General features: G+C 44.1%; 1 protein-coding gene across 1 annotated transcript in view; it reads left to right on the top strand.

The window, feature by feature from the left end:
- LOC145351949 (dedicator of cytokinesis protein 2-like) overlaps window positions 1–19,135 on the top strand; it is a 595,946-nt gene that overhangs the window by 52,876 nt on the left and 523,935 nt on the right. The window contains exons 2-3 of the mRNA XM_080201765.1: window positions 15,737–15,820; window positions 18,767–18,807. Of these exons, the coding sequence (XP_080057891.1) occupies window positions 15,737–15,820; window positions 18,767–18,807 (125 nt within the window). The remainder of the gene's footprint in view (window positions 1–15,736; window positions 15,821–18,766; window positions 18,808–19,135) is intronic.

Here is a 19,135-nt window from a genome sequence, read left to right as displayed (position 1 = left end):
TATAAATGAGCACTTGAAACACCATAGCATACAAGGCCATGGACCAAGTGCTGGAAAATGGGATTAGAATAGATAGATATTTGATGGCCAGCACAGGCACGATGGGCTGAAGGGCCTTTGGTGATTTGTGGCGATTGTCTCTAAGGGCAACACAGCAGAGTAAGGGTACCTAGCTTAGGAGATCAATGGGGACTCAGAGTAAGAAATCACTCCAGGGGGTGAAGCTCTCTTAGGCAGGAGATATGTAGCGAGCCATGTGCAGCCGTGAAGCTGTTGTTTCCTTCTTAATAAAACCTTTTAGTAGTCACAAATGGAGTTTGTGAAAATGCATCATTACAGCCTCTGTGCTGTAGAACCCAATTGTATCGTAGAATCCCTACAGTGCAGAAAGAGGCCACTTGGCCAACTGAGCCTGCACCAACAACAATCCCACTCAGACTCTATCCTCTATCCCTTCTGTTTGATAAGGTGCCTCATAAAAGGTTGCTACAGAAGGTTAGGGTGCATGGAGTTGGGGGTAAGGTGTTAGCGTGGATAGAGGATTGGTTGTCTAATAGGAAGCAGAGAGTTGGTACCAATGGGTGCTATTCTGATTGGCGGTTGGTGACTAGTGTAGTGCCCCAGGAATCGGTGCTGGGGCCTCAGCTATTTACCATTCATATAGATGATCTGGAAGAGGGGGCTGAGTGTAGGGTGACGAAATTTGCTGATGACACGAAGATGAGCGGTAAAGCAAATTGCTTGGAGGGTGCGGAAAGTCTGCAGAGGGATCTGGATAGGCTGAGCGAGTGGGCGAGGACCTGGCAGACGGAGTATAATGTTAGCAAGTGTGAGGTTATCCACTTTGGCAGAAATAATAGTAGGAGGGATTACTATTTAAAGGGTGAAAAGCTGCAGCATGCTACGGTGCAGAGGGACCTGGGGGTCCTTGTGCACAAGCTGTAAAAACCCAATCTGCAGGTGATCAAGAAGGCAAATGGAATGCTGGCCTTTATAGTGAGGGGGATAGAATATAAAAGCAGGGAGGTCTTGCTGCAACTGTACAAGGTACTGGTGAGGCCGCAGCTTGAGTACTGTGTGCAGTTTTGGTCGCCGCACTTGCGCAAGGATATATTGGCCTTGGAGGGAGTGCAGAGGAGGTTCACTAGGCTGATACCGGAGATGAGGGGGTTGGACTATGAAGAGAGACTAAATAGACTCGGTCTGTACTCTTTGGAGTTTAGAAGGATGAGGGGGGATCTTATAGAGACGTATAAGATAATGAAAGGGATGGATAGGGTAGAGGTAGCGAGATTCTTCCCGCTTAGAAAGGATAGCAGGACTAGAGGGCACAGCCTCAAGATAAGTGGGGTGCAGTTTAGATCAGAGTTGAGGAGGAACTTCTTCACTCAAAGGGTGGTGAATCTCTGGAATTCTCTGCCCGTTGAAGTGGTGGAGGCTACCTCGCTGAATATATTTAAGTCACGGGTAGATAAGTTTCTGGTAGACAGGGGAATTAAGGGTTACGGGGAGAAAGTGAGAAAGTGGAACTGATCCACTTCAGATCAGCCATGATCCTATTGAATGGTGGGGCAGGCTCGAAGGGCTAGATGGCCTACTCCTGCTCCTATTTCTTATGTTCTTATAATCACACGTATTTACCCTGCTAATCGCCCTGACACTAAGGGGGAGTTTGGCACGGCCCGTCAACCTAACCTACACACCTTTTTGAACTGTGGGAGGAGAACGGAGCACCCGGAGGAAACGTAGGCAGACACGGAGAGACACCAAATGCAGACTGGGTGAACGCTTTGAAAAACACCTTCAGTCAGTCTGCAAGCAGGACCCAGATCTCCCTGTTGCTTGCCATTTTAATGCACCGTCTTGGTCTCATGTCTATATCAGAGCCCTGATGAGTATAAATCTCATCCTATTTTCTATTTCTTCAGCTGTGACGAACCATCATCCAGACTCGCAATGTCAGCTCTGTTCTCCCCCCACAGATGCTGTCAGACTGTTGAGACTTTCCAGCAAGTTTTGCACTCCAGCACCTGCAGTAATTTGCTTTTAGCTAGTCAAGGAGCCTTGTTACCAGAAACTGCTTGGCGGTGACTGTTATCTGTCAATCAACTGCAAGTGCTTGCCTGAATAGCTGCTAATTACTGAAATAGGTAGCTGACAGTTACAACTGGATGAGTCATCAGCCCTCAAGAAAAGTAGAATGATTTTCTACAAGGAGTAATCTGAAGAAAGAGTGCTTTGTGATTTGAGTGCTAAATGAGGAATTGGGTGCAGAGGGAGAAGGAGATGTTGATTGTTGTACCTTTTTTGTTCAGCTGAAGGCTATGGCTTCAAGGAGCTGGATTCTCCAGCACTTCATGGCAGCGGGATTCTCCTGTTCTTTTGCAGTGAATGAAGATTTGGCTGAGTGCCAAATTCTCCATCCTCTCCAGCAGCAGCGGTGGGGTGTGAATGGCCAGAGAATTCTGGCCAAAGTGTCTGAATAAGTGAAATTGCTTTTTAGGTCACTGGATTGCTTGAGTTTTAGTTTGGAACATGTTCACAATTTAGTTAATTTTTCTGCAAAAACAGAACTTCAATTGCCTCATGCATGATGTGTGTAGAGAAGCAATAATAATGGGAGAGCAGTGGGAATGCAGTTAGGTTGATTGGCCATGCTAAAATTGCCTCTTACTGTCCTAAGGTGCGTAGGTTGGAGGGATTAGTGGGTAAACATGGAGGGATAAGGGGGTAGGGCCTGGGTGGGATTGTGATCGGTGCAGACTCTTTCTGCGCTGTAGGGTTGCTATAATTGTTTGATTCTATGATTTAAGCTGCAGTAAAATCCAAGTATCCATCAACAGCAAGAGGCTCTTGCATTTATATAGCACTGTTAACAGAGGAAACATTCTTAAGGTGCCTCAGGAGTATAGTGGACAAAATTGACACTGAGTCAAAGGTGATATTAGAACAGTGACTCAAAAGCTAGGTTAAAGATTTAGGTTTTGAAGATTGAGGCAGAATGGAGGAGAGGTGCTGGAGAGAACTTTGAGTCGAGAAGGCTAAAGGCAGAACCTCTACTGTTAGGTGAAGATAGGGGATGATACACAAACATCCAGAATTGGAGGAACTGCTTGGAGTATCATAAAGACTGGACAAGCTAATGGAGAGACAGCCATGAACTCATTTGAATATGATGGTGGGGGGTTTTAAGTAGTTTATTGGAAGTGTTTCTGCAAGTATTAGTTTTCATCCTAGTGAGTCCCTTCCTCTTCCTCCCTTGGGTCACCTAATGGAACAGGCTAGCAGAGTGTACTTGAAGATACTGTAAACATAATAATTGACTAATCCATCTGTTTTTGGTTCGATCGAGCGAGGAATGTTGGCTAAGACATTGGGGGAACTCAATGTGCTACTTCAAGGAAGTGTCATAAAATAATGCACTTAATCAAACAGATAGTCGTAGTTGGTTTGATATTTGATCCAAAAAATTTACCTTCAACTGTATTGAAACATCACCAAGGTTACGTGCTGGTGACCTAGAGTAAGACTTGAAACCGCAGCCTGGTGACTAAGAGACAAGTGTTATCACTGCTCCAGAATCATTAGCAAGGCCCTCATGCACATAATCCAGATGAACACTCCAATGCAATACTGAAGGAGAACAACACTGGTGGAGAATGCAGTCTTTTAGATTAAGGATTAAAGTGAGGCCCTGTCTGTTCTCTCTCAATGTGAAAGATCCCATGGCACTATATCCGATAGCTTTATAATGTCCACAATATTCCATTTACGTGATTTATTTGTCATGTATTCAAATGGAATCAACCATTTTGAATTCACATAATGTCTGTGAGTATTAGGATAACTTATGGCCCCATTTTAGTTATTTAAGTTCCTGAGGGATAATTACTGAACAAAGTGACTGCTTTTATAAACAATAATCTCTAATTGTTTATGGATCACGCTCAATAATTTGCAATCTCTGTTAGAAACAGTTATCAATTAAAACCAGCAGGCAGAAAGCCAGCATAAATATGCAATTAGCTTACATTTAAAAGAAACAGTTGACACATTTGGAATCCAAAATTTATGAAGAATGAAGTGTATTATTTTCTGTAGATTCAAGAGAGCAACAAATACTGATACGCTCCCAGCAAACACTGACACACTCCCAGCGAACATCAACACACTCCAGCATTGGATGCTGCAAAAACTTTGGGGCCCTGACAACATTCAGGCAATAGCGCTGAAGACATGCTCATGAGCTAGCCTTGCCCCTAGCTAAGCTTTTTCAGGACAGCTCCAACACTGGCATACACCTGACAATGCAGAAAATTGTTCACGTATGTCCTGTTCACAAAAAGGACAAACATGGGTAAAAATGAACTCAAGAGGTGAGGTATCTTTTCTTCTCTATTCAGTAATGGAATGTGGGTGTCGCTGGCTAGGCCAGCATTTATTGCCCATCTCCAATTGCCCTTGGTGGTGATCTGCTTTCTTAAACTGTTGCCATTCAGGAGGTGTAAATACATACACAGTGCTGTTAGGGAGGGAGACCCAGTGACAGTGAAGGAAAGGCAATATATTTCCAAGTCAGAATGGTGAGTGGCTTGGAGTGAAAATTTTAGGTGATGGTGTTTCATGTATTTGTTGACCTTGTCATTCTAGATGGTAGTGTTTGTGAGTTCGGAAGGTGCTGTCTAAGAAAACTTGAAATGTTCCTGCAGTGTATCTTACAGCTGCTGCCATTATTCATGATGAAGGGAGTGAATATAGAAGGGATGCCAATCAAGCAGATAGCTTTGTCTTGGATGGTGTCGAGCTTCTTGTGCATTGTTGGAGTTGAATTACCCAAGCAAGTGAAGAATATTCCATCACACTCCTAACTTGTGCCTTGTAGATGGTGGATAAGCCTCAGGAGGTGATTTACTTGCTGCAGGATTCTTAGCCTTTGACCTGCTCTTCTGTCCATAGTATTTGGCATGCCAGCTACAACTTTCACCAGCTTTTACAGATGCACCATAGAAAGCATTCTTTCTGATTGTATCACAGCTTGGTATGACTCCTGCTCTGCCTCAGGCTGCAAGGAACTACAAAAGGTTGTGAATGTAGCCCAATCCATCAAGCAAACCAGTTTCCCAGCCATTGACTCTGTCTACACTTCCCCCTGCCTCAGCAAAGCAGCCAGCATAATGAAGGACCCCACACACCCTGGACATTCTCTCTTCCACCTTCTTCCTTTGGAAAAAATACAAAAGTCTGAGGTCATGTACCAACTGATTCAAGAATAGCTTCTTCGCTACTGCTGTCAGACTTTTGAATGGACCTACCTTGCATTAAGGTGATCTTTCTCTACACCCTGGCTATGAATGTAACACTACATTCTGCACTCTCTCGTTTCCTTCTCTATGAACGGTATGTTTTGTCTGCAAAGCGCGCAAGAAACAATACTTTTCACTATATGATAATACATGGGACAATAATAAATGAAATCAAATTTATATGCTAGCCCAGTTCAGTTTTTGGTCAATGTTTGATAGTGGGGTATTATCAATAGTCACGCTATTGAATGTCACGGGGCAGTGGCTAGATGGCCATTGCCAGCACTTATGTGACATGGATGTTACTTGCCAGGTGAGGGTGGCTGCCCTTGATATCAAGACAGCATTTGTCAAGGTAATAAGGGAAACACTCTCCACTGGTTGAAATCACTTTGCACAAAAGATGATGGATGTGGTTGTTAGAAGTGGAGTTCCTCAAGGTACTGTCCTTGGCCCAACCATCTTCAGCTCCTCCAGCAATGACCTTCTTCCATAATAAGGTCAGAAGTATGTTCACTTATGACCATGCAATATTCAACACAAGCCTGTATATTGCTTCATTTACACGTGGACTGTTTCACTGTCTGAGGAATCATGAATGGTCCTGAATGAACATTGTGTAATCATCAGCGAACATCCCTACTTCTGACCCTATAATGGAAGGAAGGTCATTGATGAAGCAGCTAAAGATGGTTGGCTCTAGGACATTACCATAAGGAATTCCCGTGGTGATATCCTGGAGCTGTGGTGATTGACCTCCAACAGCCACAACCATCTTCCTTTGTGCTTTGTTTGACTCTGATGGGGTGGTATTTGCATGGGCTGGATTTACCCTACTTTTTGCATATAGGACGTGCCTAGGCAGTTTTCCACATTGCCAGATAGATATAAGTGTTGCAGCTGTGCTGGAACATCTTGACTAGGAGTGGGACAAGGTCTCGAGCTCAAGTCTTCAGTACTGTTGCCAGAATATTGTCAGGGCCAATTGCCTTTGCAGTATCATGTGCCTTCAACTGTTTCTTAACATCAGGTGAGAGTGGCTGCCATTGATATCAAGACAGCATTTGTCATGGTAATAACAGGAACACTCTCCACTGGTTGAAATCACCTTGCACAAAAGATTGGTTGTAGGAGGTGAATCATCTCAATCATTGGACATCATTACAGGAGTTCCTCAAGATGGTGTCCTTGGCCCAACCATCTTCAGCTCCTCCAACAATGACCTTCCTTCCATAATAAGGTCAAAAGTATGTTCACTTATGACTGCGCAATATTCAGCACAATTCGTGGCTCTTCAGACACTAAAACAGTTCGGGTCCATATACATCAAGACCTAGACAACATACGGATTTGGGGTGATAAGTGGAAAGTAAGATTTGTGCCACACTAGTATCAGGCAATGACTATCTCCAACAAGAGAGATCATGAACCATCTCCACTTGATACACAACTGCCTTACTATCCCCGAACTCTCCACAATCAACATCCTGGGGATTACCATTGACCAGAAACTGAACCAGCCATGTAAATACGGTGACTATAAGAAGAGGCCAGAGGCTGGGTATTCTGTGGTGAATAACTCACCTCCTTACTCCCCAAAGTCTATCTAATATCTACAAGGTGCAAATCAGGAGTGTGATGGAATATTCTCCACTTGCCCAGATGAGTGCAGTGCCACCCACACTCAAGAAGCTTGACACCCTCCAAGACAAAACAGCTTACTTAATTAGCATCCCACCCAGCACCTTTGTTAGAATGTAACCAACGATAACATTGGATCTGTTGTAGTGTGACCAATGGTAACAAGCTGTAAGGGTCAGCTGACCCAGTAAACTGTGTAACCAATGACAAAATGATGTGATGATCAGCTGACCAGCTGGCTCTGTATAAAAAAGAAACTGTTGGGGTTTGTGGGAGCTTGGAATGGCCCAGGGTGAGACCTAAAGTGTTGGAGTAATGAAGTTTCTTTATTAATCCTTTTTCTTTGATTTATCCATTGGAGTAAATTTTGTTTCATTTCATTGCCTATAACTGAAGAGTCCCTTCTGTTGGATTAACAACCTTAACCATTCACTTCCTCCATCACGGTTGCACAGTAGCTACAGTGTGTATCTTCTATAAATTCACAGCAGAACCTCACGAAACCTCCTTCAACAGCACCTTCCAAGCCTTCAACCTATACCACCTGGAAGGACCAGAGCAACAGGTACATGGGAATACCTGCAAGTTCCCCTGGAATCACATATCCTGATTTGGAAATATATCACTGTTCTTTTGTTGTCACTGGGTCAAAATCCTGGAACCCAGTTTTTTAACATCACAGGGACTACAATGGTTCAAGAAGATAGCCCACTGCCACCTTCTCAAGGGCTATGAGGGACAGGCAAGAAATGCCTACCACTCAGCGATGCCTACACCCTGTAGGGAAAAAAAATAGGGATGGGCAAGAAATAAGAACAAAGAACAAAGAACAAAGAACAACCCAGCATGGGAAACAGGCCCTTCGGCCCAACGAGCCCACGCCGCCACATCGCCCTACACCTATTCTACCCTGCATGTCTACGAATGGGACCCTACTCAGTCAGATTCAGGGAAGAAATAGTGTCAATTTGGTGGAAACCAATTAGCCTAAGAGCACATCTTTGGGGTGTGGGAGGAAACCGGAGCACCCGGAGGAAACCCACGCAACCACAGGGAGAATGCGCAAACTCCCACAGACACAGGCCCAAATCCATGTATCTGCACAGCTAGCAGTGCTAGTCACTGAGCTGTTGTGGAGCCCGTCTATCGGTCCAGGATCAAGCACACACACCGACATGAAGTACTAGGCCACTCCTGGACTTCCAAGAGCAGCCCACGCACAACCTGCCGTGTGCATGCCCCTCGCTTGACACGAGGTGGACCTCCACCTGTGGAATAAAGACAAAACATATTAGTTATACAGCCTGCCCTTCCGGTGTCTCCCGAGGTTTAACCCTATTTAATAGCCCCTACCATATCCCTCCATTCCCGTTTCACTCATATGCCTATCTAACTGCATCTTAAACGAGTCCAACGTGCCTGCCTCCACTACCCTACTCGGTAGCGCATTCCAGACCCCCACAACTCTCTGTGTAAAGAACCTTCCTCTTACCTCCAAATTATACCTCCCCCCCCTCACCCTTAAGTGATGACCTCTTGTGTTCGTACCCAGTCTAGGGAGCAGTCTCTCACTATTAACTCTATCTATTCCCTTCAGTATCTTATATACCTCTATCATGTCCCCTCTCAATCTCCTTCTTTCCAAGGAGAATAGCCCCAGTCTCCTCAGTCTCTCCTCGTAACCCAGTCCCCCCATGCCAGGCAACATCCTGGTAAACCTCCTCTGCACCCTTTCCAGAGACTCCACGTCCTTCCGGTAATAAGGTGACCAGAACTGGACGCAGTACTCCAAATGCGGTCTAACCAACGTTCTGTATAACTGAAGCATTAGACGGCAGCTTTTATACTCTAAGCCCCTTCCTATAAAGGCTAACATCCCATAAGCCTTCCTAACAACGTTCTCCACTTGTGACACAACCTTCATGGATTTGTGGACCTGCACTCCCAGGTCTCTCTGTACGTCTATACTCCTAATCGGCCTACCTTTTATCACATAGCTCCTCTCTGCATTATTCCTTCCAAAATGCATCACCTCGCATTTGTCAGGATTAAATGCCATCTGCCACCTATCTGCCCACTGCACCAACCTATCTATATCCTGTTGTATCACCTGACAATCCAGTTCTGTACCCGCCAACCCTGCCATCTTGGTGTCATCAGCAAACTTGCTGATCACACCACCTACTCCCTCTTCTAAGTCATTTATGTAGACTACAAAGAGGAGAGGTCCCAGTACCGAGCCCTGCGGCACACCACTGGTCACTGGCCTCCAGCCCGACAAGGTACCCTCCACAACTACCCTCTGTCTCCTATTTCCCAACCAGTTCTCAATCCACCTAGCTACCTGGCCTCGTATCCCATGCGCCTTAACCTTTTCTACCAGCCTACCGTGAGGGACTTTGTCAAACGCCTTACTGAAATCCATATAGATGACATCAATGGCTCTCCCATCGTCAACCGTTTTTGTCACCTCCTCAAAGAATTCCACCAGATTCGTAAGGCAAGACCTCCCTCTAACAAAGCCATGTTGCGTATCCCTAATCAGATCGCAACGCTCCAAATGCTCATACATCCTACCCCTAAGTATTTTTTCCATTAACTTCCCTACCACCGACGTCAAACTCACCGGCCTATAATTCCCAGGGTTATCCCTACTACCTTTTTTGAACAACGGGACTACATTTGCTACCCTCCAGTCTTCTGGGACCTCACCTGTGTCCAAAGAAGAGACAAAGATGTGCGCCAGAGGCCCAGCAATTTCATCTTTCGCCTCCCTAAGCAGCCTGGGATAAATACCATCAGGCCCCGGAGCTTTATCCGTCCTTACGCTACCTAAAAGCCCTAGCACTTCCTCTCTCGTAATAACTATATCCTGCAACTGAACCTCCGCTCCCTCCAAGAGACCGCACGATTCCGAACCCCTCTCCTTCGTGAATACCGACGCAAAGTATTCATTCAGGAGCTCCCCCATTCCCTCCGACTCAATACACAACTCTCCACTCTTGTCCCTAAGAGGACCAATTTTCCCTCTAACTACTCTCTTGCCTCTAATATAGGAATAAAATGCCTTAGGATTATCCTTAATCCTACCAGCCAAAGCCATCTCATGCCCTCTCTTCGCCCTTCTAATTCCCCTTTTTAGCTCCCTCCTACTCTCTCTATATTCCTCCAGCGCACACTCCGTACCCATTTGTTTTGACCTATCAAACGCCTCCCTCTTCTTCCTAACCAAGTCTTCAATATCCCCCGTAACCCATACTGGCCAAGTCAGCAATGGCCACATCCTGTGAAAGAATGTGATCTTGCTATTAAGTGTTAGGGCACAATAATATTCTGCAAATAATGCAGTAGCAACAAAACCGCTATTTAATCCATAAGATAAAAGATTTTTCTCAACAATACCGGTCTGTCCTTTCTCAACAAAAATACCAGAGCAGCACTTCCAGAATCATTAACATTTGCATAGGCAGGGAGGTGATTACCCCTTAACTGCACCACGTGCTTGATGGGAATGTTTAACCTTTGACACAGATTTAGTTAACTTGCACTGCCCTCTTCAGACACAGCCACAAAACCAAAGAGGAAGGTTGAGTTTGAGGAGCACAATGGGAGCAAAGGGTAACTCTTGTTTATCTTCCCCTTAGCACCCATTTGTAATTCCCACTTGAGGACCGTGGCAGGGGAAAAATAGGCGCTCAGATATTATGGTTCTTCATGAATCAGTGAAATGCTGGTCTCACCTACCCTAGCTATGGTTATAAATCATCAGTCCAAGACAAAACTGCTCATTAAAAGGAGAAATCCCTTGCTGATCATCTGTTTGACTGTGCCAGGTGCCCTTGTTCCAGTTTGAATTGGTATAGCCTGGATATGCGGCTACATGGTGAGGAAATCTAGTTGGACCTTGGACGTTGAATCTCATGTTTTCTAGTCCTGTGCTCAGGGAGGTCTTAAACTTCTTCAGCTACTTGCAAACACCCAATTCTAAAACACATATGCTATTTTACATTCACGTCTAAGGGAAACAAATGAATGAGAAAGCATCAAATAAACTGTACTGGTCTCATTCCTCCCACAGACTATAATTCATCTTCATGAACCAATCCATCTAATATTATAAGCACTATTTTACTATCTGAGGACTACGGGGTGAATTTTCCCATTCCGCTTGCCGTGGGAATTGTAGTTAGCGAGGGGTGGACCATAGAAAGGTTTGTTGACCCTGGGCGGGACTGATTGAAGTCCGACAGGGAGCCAGGATATACTCAGTAGGCTGAATGGCCTCCGTCGACACCATAATGACTCATATGATCAAATGATGAGTCAAAATTGTAGGTTTTAAGGAATGTTTTAAAGGAGGAGCAGAGTAGAGAAACAGAGATTATGGGAGGGAAGTTCAGAGAAAAGGGCTTACAGTGCGGAAAAAGTGTTTTTCAACATTTGGCAAAAACCACACAGTATTGTGGAAATGAATTATTATTAATACTGTCTTAATGCTTTTTTTCCTCAAATTTCCTGGCTTAAAGCTGAATTATTCAGGCGCTGGAGGTCTTTCATTGTTGTGGTCAGTAATTAATCTCTCAGACAACACATAAAAATAGATTGTATGTTAATATCATATTGCTGTTTAGGGGGCTTTCTGTGCTCAAATTGCATTTCTTGTTTCATAACAGTGGCTTTGCTCAAAGAATATATTAGCTGCAATACACATTGGGATCTCCTGAGGGTGTGAGAGGTGCTATGGAAATGAATTTTCATTTTCTCCTCCCTCTCTCCCTTTCCCTCCCAATCATATCACCAAAATTCATGTAACAAATTCCCTGTCACGCCTCATTGGGTGACTGACCCGCAAAAAAAATCTTTTTTCCAGACTTATGGTTAATATCTCCTCACAAGAAGCTGAAAGCATTTGGCTGTGGTCCTGTGGATAGTGAAAATAGAATGCTCTCTGTTGGAAATCGTAGGTTGGCACAGTGGTTAGCACTGCTATCCCACAGTAAGAAGTTCCACGACGCCAGGTTAAAGTCCAACAAGTTTATTTGGTAGCACAAGCCACAAGCATCCATTTGTGGCTTGAAGCTTGTGGCTCATGTTACCAAATAAACCTGTTGGACTTTAACCTGATGTTGTAAGACTTCTTACTGTGCTTACCACTGTCCAGCACTGTCATCTCCACATCATCTTACAGCGCCAGGGACCAGGGTTGAATTCTGGTCTTGGGCCACTGTCTGTGTGGAGTTTGTACATTCTCCCTGTGTCTGCGTGGATTTTCTCCATGTGCTTCAGTTTCCTCCCACAGTCCAAAGATGTGCGGTTTAGGTGGATTGTCCATGCTAAATTGCCCTTTAGTGCCAACAAAGAACAATATTCCAAATGCAGCCTAACCAAAGTTTTATATAGCTGCAACATGATTTCCCAACTCTTGTACTTAATGCCCTCGCTGATGAAGACAAGCAAGCTATATGCCTTCTTAATCACCTTGACCACCTGTGTTGCCACTTTTAGGGAACTGTGGATCGGCAAGCCCAGATCCCTCTATATGTTAATGTTCCCAAGGGTTCTGCCCTTTACACTATAATTCACACTTAAATTTGGTCTTCCAAAATATATTACCTCACAATTGTCCAGATTAAACTCCATCTGCCATTTCTTGCCCAAGTCGCCAATCTACCTATAACATGTTGTATCCTCTGACAATTCCCAGCTACATTAACAACTCCCCCAATCTTTGTGTCATCCACAAACTTACTAATTGGACCACCCACATTTTCCTCCAGACCATTTTTATACATTGCAAACAACAGAGGTCCCCGCACTGATTCTTGCATGAGCTACAGATTTCTATTCTGAAAAATATTCTTCCATTCTTTGTTTTCCACAACCAAGCCAGTTCTGTACCCATCTAGCCATCCCCCCGCCGAATCCCATGTGATTTTAGTTTTTGCACCAATCTGCCAGATAGGACCTTGTCAAGTACCTTACTAAAGTCTGTATAAACTACATCAGCAGCCCTTCCCTCAACAATTATCTTTGTCACTTCTTCAAAAACCTCAAACAAGTTGTTGAGACATGATTTTCCCCGTACAAAACCATGCTGCCTGTCACTATTAGTCTATTTTCTTCTAAATGTGCATTTCTCCTGTCCCTCAGTATCTTCTCTAAACATTTCCCCACCACTGACATCAGGCTCATCAGTCTATAATTCCCAGCATTATCCATACTTTCTTTCTCAACAACAGAACAACATTGGCTATTCTCCAGTCCTCTGGAACCTAGCCTGTAGTCAAAGAGGGGGTGAACATATCTGTTAAGGCCCCAGCTATTTCATTCCTTGACCCCACAGTTACCTGGGATAGATCCCATTTGACCCTGGGGACTTGTCTACCTTAATGCAGTTAAGGATACTCAATAGAACATAGAACACAGAACTCTACAGTGTAGAAAGAGTCCCTTCAGCCCATCAAATCTGCACCGAACACAATCCCACCCAGGCCCTACCCCCATATCCCTACATATTATACCCACTAATCCCTCTAACCTCCGCTACCCGGGACACTAAGGGGCAATTTTCTTAGCATGGCCAATCAACCTAACCCGCACATCTTTGGACTGTGGGAGGAAACCGGAGTACCTGGAGGAAACCCACGCTGACACAAGGAGAATGTGCAAACTCCACACAGACAGTGACCCGAGCCGAGAACTGAACCCAGGACCCTGGAGCTGTGAAGCAGCAGTGCTAACCACTGTGCTACTGTGCCGCCCTCCTTCCTCCTTCGATACTTCCTCCTTCTATATATTGACATTCTTTAGAACATTTGCTCCCTGATCTCAACATCTATCATGCCCTTTTCCCTGGTGAATGCCGATGCAAAGTACTCAGTAAGGATGTCACCCACTTCCTGTGGCTCCACACATAACTTCCCTCCATTGCCTTTGAGTGGGCCTACTCTTTCTCTGGCTACTCTCTTGCTCCTAATTTATGCACAAAAAACCTAGGGTAAAAACATGGAGTTAAGAGTTTTGGGCCTGGGCGGGATTGTTGTTGGTACAGGCTCAATGTGCCAAATGGTCATCTTCTGCACTGTAAAGATTCTATGAAATGATAGATGAATAGATCAAGTGACCTTTTCTAGTTGCATATTTTGGTATTTTTAATGACTAATCTCCTCTGGAAATATATGGCCAGCTCCATGTAGTCAATGATCCAGCAGGTCTCCTTTTCTAATAGGGGCAGGAAAGCTAATTAACACCATTGACAACGTGATTTAATTACTCGCCTTTTGATGAATTTACATTTTGGAGGCTCCCGTTGTTTATACCAGTTTTACTTTCCAAAAGTATTGTATTTAGCATCAAGGGCACTTGGAGAAGCCGTTCTGAGAGCTGGGAGCCTTTAGCTGCACTGGCAGGCATGGCGCTGAATGCCCTGTGTGAGTTGTTGCACTCCACAGTGTCTGGGAAATGAGATAGGATGGCAGGAGGCAGGAGCTGCCATCTGCTCATTTTGGCCACTTGCAAATAACATGGCAACCTTGACGCTTTGCCATTCTGCTCCACAGTAATACATTTCATTTTATTGCCCATACATTTATTTAGCGAGAGAACAGGTAATAGAATTTCGAAAGCAATGCCCCATCCATCACAGCAATACATGTCCTCTAAGGCACCAGTCAGCAGCCATTACAAGACAATTTAGGAAATCTATTTTCATTTGTACTTTCAATAAAAATATTGTTGTGCAGTTTTCACCTGCTTTTAAATTAGCAGTTAAAATATCACCTTCGCTTTTTTTTCCTTCATGTCAGAATTGTAAAATTTGTTCCAGAAACCAATCACTGTGCGATCACACAGAAGAGAGAGCAAAGCACAGTGTAAAGACCAGATAAGATTATAGAATAGAATACAGTCTAGCAGAGTAGATTAACAAACCAGGGGTAAAAGTAGAATACAGACCGGAGGTCAGCATAGAATATAGACCAGAGGCGGCACGGTGACACCATGGTTAGCACTGCTGCCTCACAGTGCCAGTGACCTGGGTTTGATTCCGGCCTTGGGTGACTGTGGAGTTGGCACATTCCCCCGTGACCGTGTGGGTTTCCCCTGGATGCTCCGGTTTCCTCCCAGTTCAAAGGTGCGCAGGTTTGGTGGATTAGCCATGGTAAATATGCAGGGTTACTGGGATAGGGAGGAGGGGAGGGCCTGGGTAGGACGTTCTTTCAGTCGGTCCAGACTGAATGGGCCAATTGGCCTTCCTCTGCACTGTAGGGATTGTATAGTTCTATGGGTCTAGGTCTGTGTAGAGTACCAACATAGACTAGATCGAATACAATGCAGACTGAAGATCAATGTAGAATACAGGCTAAAGCCACAAACAGTGCCTTCTACACATTCCAGATTTCAGGTCTGGTGACATAATTTTGCTATGTTTAATCCGCACTGCTCATCTGGAATGATCTGATGTGCTCCAATCTGCAAAATTTCCTGAATAGACAAATGAATAAGATTGTATAGATCATGCAATATAAAGGAAAGCGCCTGATGTTAATGCGATACTGCTCAGCCAGGACATAATATAACAGTCTTGACCTTGTAAATGAATGAATCATGTAACTGACTGTGAGCAATGCCATGTGACAGTCTTTTGGAGTTTATTGCGATTTTAATGATGCTATAAAACTCTGTTCAAAAATTCGTTGAATAGTGATGCTACAGTACTTGTGCTAAATAGGAAATGGTCGATTTTGCTTACTGTGAGGTTGGCTAATCTTGTTTAAATATTGTTTTCTTTCCAGCTATCTTCAATTTTGAGGCACAGAAGGATCGTCAGATCTCCCTATCCGTCGGAGACACGGTGCAAATCCTGGAGAAATGTGAAGGTACGCTGCGTCTAGTCATCAACACAGCACAAGGAATGTATCTAAATTGACAATGGTATTTGGCAGGGAGAGAGCATCATTAGCCTTGCATTAATTATATGAGAAATAAAAATGTTTGTAGAGAGGAAGTAAGGCAGCAGCCAATTTGAAAATTGCCAAAGTTCCAGATGATCATAGGCTTCTTTCTGCTTTGAGGGGGAGAGTTGACTGGTGTTGATCTAAGCTGGGTATCGCCACACCTCTGGCAAAGAGCAAAGTTGAGAAGGCAGGGCCTTCATGAATAACCTGAGCCAGTACAGGAATTGACCCCGCACTGTAGGCGTTGCTCTGCATCACAAACCAGCCATCCAGCCAACTGAGCGAACCAAACTATGATGAATTCATGTTCCCAGAACACAGATTCACAGTGTTACTCTCTCATATTATCCGAGAGGTTTATTTTCTCCGATAGCATTCCAGCAATGTCTTCCTACAATTCAACGTTTTAAAATGAATCTGGAAAAGTTTGAATTTGCTGATTAATAAATTAGTTCAGCGTTTTCTGCCCCAAATTTAGGATAAGCATATTGATTGCTTTATGGAAGGTGTGTGAGAGTGCCACCTTGAGGATACCTTTGATTAGATGTGACCTTGCCAAATAGTTTGTGGTATTCTGCTTTCAAAATGGCCTGTCTATTGTGTACAAGACCAAGTTAAAATCCAACAGGTTTATTTGGTAGCAAAAACCACGAGCTATCGGAGCGCTGCTCCTTCGTCAGCTAAGTGGGAGTTCTGTTCACAAACAGGGCATATAAAGACACAAACTCAATTTACAAAATAATGGTTGGAATGCGAGTCTTTACAGATAATCAAGTTTTAAAGGTACAGACAATGTGCATGAAGATCATGTTAAGCACAGGTTAAAGAGATGCGTATTGTCTCCAGCCAGGACAGGTAGTGAGATTTTGCAAACCCAGGCAAGTCGTGGGGTTACAGATAATGTGACACGAGCCCAAGATCCCGGTTGAGGCCGTCTTCATGTATGCGGAACTTGGCTATCAGTCTCTGCTCAGCGACCTTGCATTGTCGTGTGTCATGAAGGCCACCTTGGAGAACACTTACCTGAAGATCAGAGGCCGAATGCCCGTGACCACTGAAGTGTTCCCCAACAGGAAGAGAACATTTTTGCCTGGTGATTGCCAAGCGGTGTTTGTTCATCTGTTATCGTAGCATCTTCATGGTCTTACAACGGATGAATGAACACCACTCAACAATCACCAGATTGTCAATAAGAGTGTTCTCTTCCTGTTGGGGAGCACTTCAGTGGTCATGGGCATTCGGCCTCTGATCTTCGGGTAAGCGTTCTCCAAGGTGGCCTTCACGACACACAACAATGCAGAGTCGCTGAGCAGAGACTCATGGCCAAGTTCCGGACACATGAGGATGGCCTCAACCGGGATTTTGGGTTTATGTTACACTATCTGTAACCCCCACAACTTGCCTGGGCTCCCAAAATCTCACTAACTGTCCTGGCTGGAGACAATACCCATCTCTTTAACCTGTGCATGACCCTTTCTCCATTCAATTTATCTGTACCTTTAAGCCTTGATTATCTGTAAAGACTCGCATTCCAACCATTATTTTGTAAATTGAGTTTGTGTCTTTATACGCCCTGTTTGTGAATAGAACTCCTACTTATCTGATGAAGGAGCAGCAAGTGCACTGAAAGCTAGTGGCTTTTGCTAACATGGTGTTGTGAGGCTTCTCACTGTGTTTACCCCAGTCCAACACCGGCATCTCCAAATTATTGTGAACAAGGACATGGGTTTCCCATTCATAGCACTAGATGGCACTTCATTCCAAATAAGGCTTACTTTTTAATCATTCACATGGGCAATGGCAAACTCGTGGCTCAAAAACAGTGAAAAAAATAAAGTAATCAAACTCCAACATCAATTACAATTAGCTTGGTAGCAGGATATTTCAATGCGTCTTGGTTTTTTTCATATTGATCCTATGACAGGCAGAAGTCTGATGACTTTACAAATGCCAACAACCCTAGTTTGAAAGCCTCAGCTGTGAAACCACATGCCACTCATTGCATCTGAATACAACAGCAGTCTGATAATCTTGCATTTGACTGCACCCGTATCCTGTTGTGATTGATCTAATCGAACTAATCGAAACCTTGCCTCTTGGCCTATTTCTGCAAGGAAACATGGATTTAGATTGGGGATGAGTTTGTACAGGTTACACACAAATGCTGTGATTGGAGTCATGATTTTGAGTAACATTTCCCTCAGAATTCAGTTTTATGCATGCCACATTGCCAGAGCTCCTCGCAATATGCCCCTACTCTCAAACGCCACTGAAGCTGTTAACTTAGCATGAGATAGAAATTACAGAAATTTTACAGTGCACAAGGAGGCCATTCAGCCCATTAAGCCTGCACCAACAACAATCCCACCCAGGCGCTATTGTCATAGCCCTATGTATTTATCCTACTAATCCCCCTGACACTAAGAGGCAATTTAGCATGGCCAATTAACCCAACCTGTACACCTTTGGCTGTGGAAGGAAACCCACACTGAGATGGGGAGAAAGAGTGCAAACTCCACGCAGTCACCCGAGGCTGGAATTGAACTCGGGTCCCTGGAAGTGTGAGGCAGCAGTGCTAACCACTTTCCCACTGTGCTGCCCAACGTGTTTTGCATTGGAAAATAACGAACTAATTAATGGAGATACACTTTGAGGAGATATATGCTGTAGAAAAGAATAGACAAGCACTCTGGTGGGGATGGACGATGGGATTGGAGGAGGCTAGAGTGAAGCATAAACATGGGCATCATCCTTTAAGGCTGAGTGGTCTCATCCTGTTGCGGAGAGTACTCAATAATTCTGTGTAAAGAGGAGTCTGAGCTGAATCCTGCCCTCAGTTTTATTCATATTTTTTGTTCTTCTTCCCAGGTTGGTACAGAGGGTGTTTGATGAAAAACAAGTCACAACGGGTAAGTCAATGTTAGGAGCTAGATTTTACACATGGATGCATGGCTTTATATGTTGCTTAATTTAAAAATTAATGGTGTTTTCCTCCTATTTAATGCTGTGGTTAACACGTTCATCTTAATTTAGTGTCTCTTTTACTTTAACTTGGCTGTGTATAAAATGACTGGCTCAATGATTACATGACAGTAAGCCAGAGAGAGAATCTTTATGTAAGTGTATTAACCAGTGTGCCAAAAATAGGGCACAGAGAGAATTAAACTTCCAGTATTTTAACTGAATACATACTGCTAACTTTACTATTCGATGATTAAGTTTGCCGACATCCCATTA

The sequence above is a fragment of the Carcharhinus amblyrhynchos genome, chromosome 13 (assembly GCF_965287045.1).
Source record: "Carcharhinus amblyrhynchos chromosome 13, sCarAmb.v2.hapA, whole genome shotgun sequence".
In the NCBI taxonomy this organism is placed as follows: Eukaryota; Metazoa; Chordata; class Chondrichthyes; order Carcharhiniformes; family Carcharhinidae; genus Carcharhinus; species Carcharhinus amblyrhynchos.
Note: the sequence above shows the minus strand (reverse complement) of the source record. Positions and strands in the feature narration are given on the sequence as shown.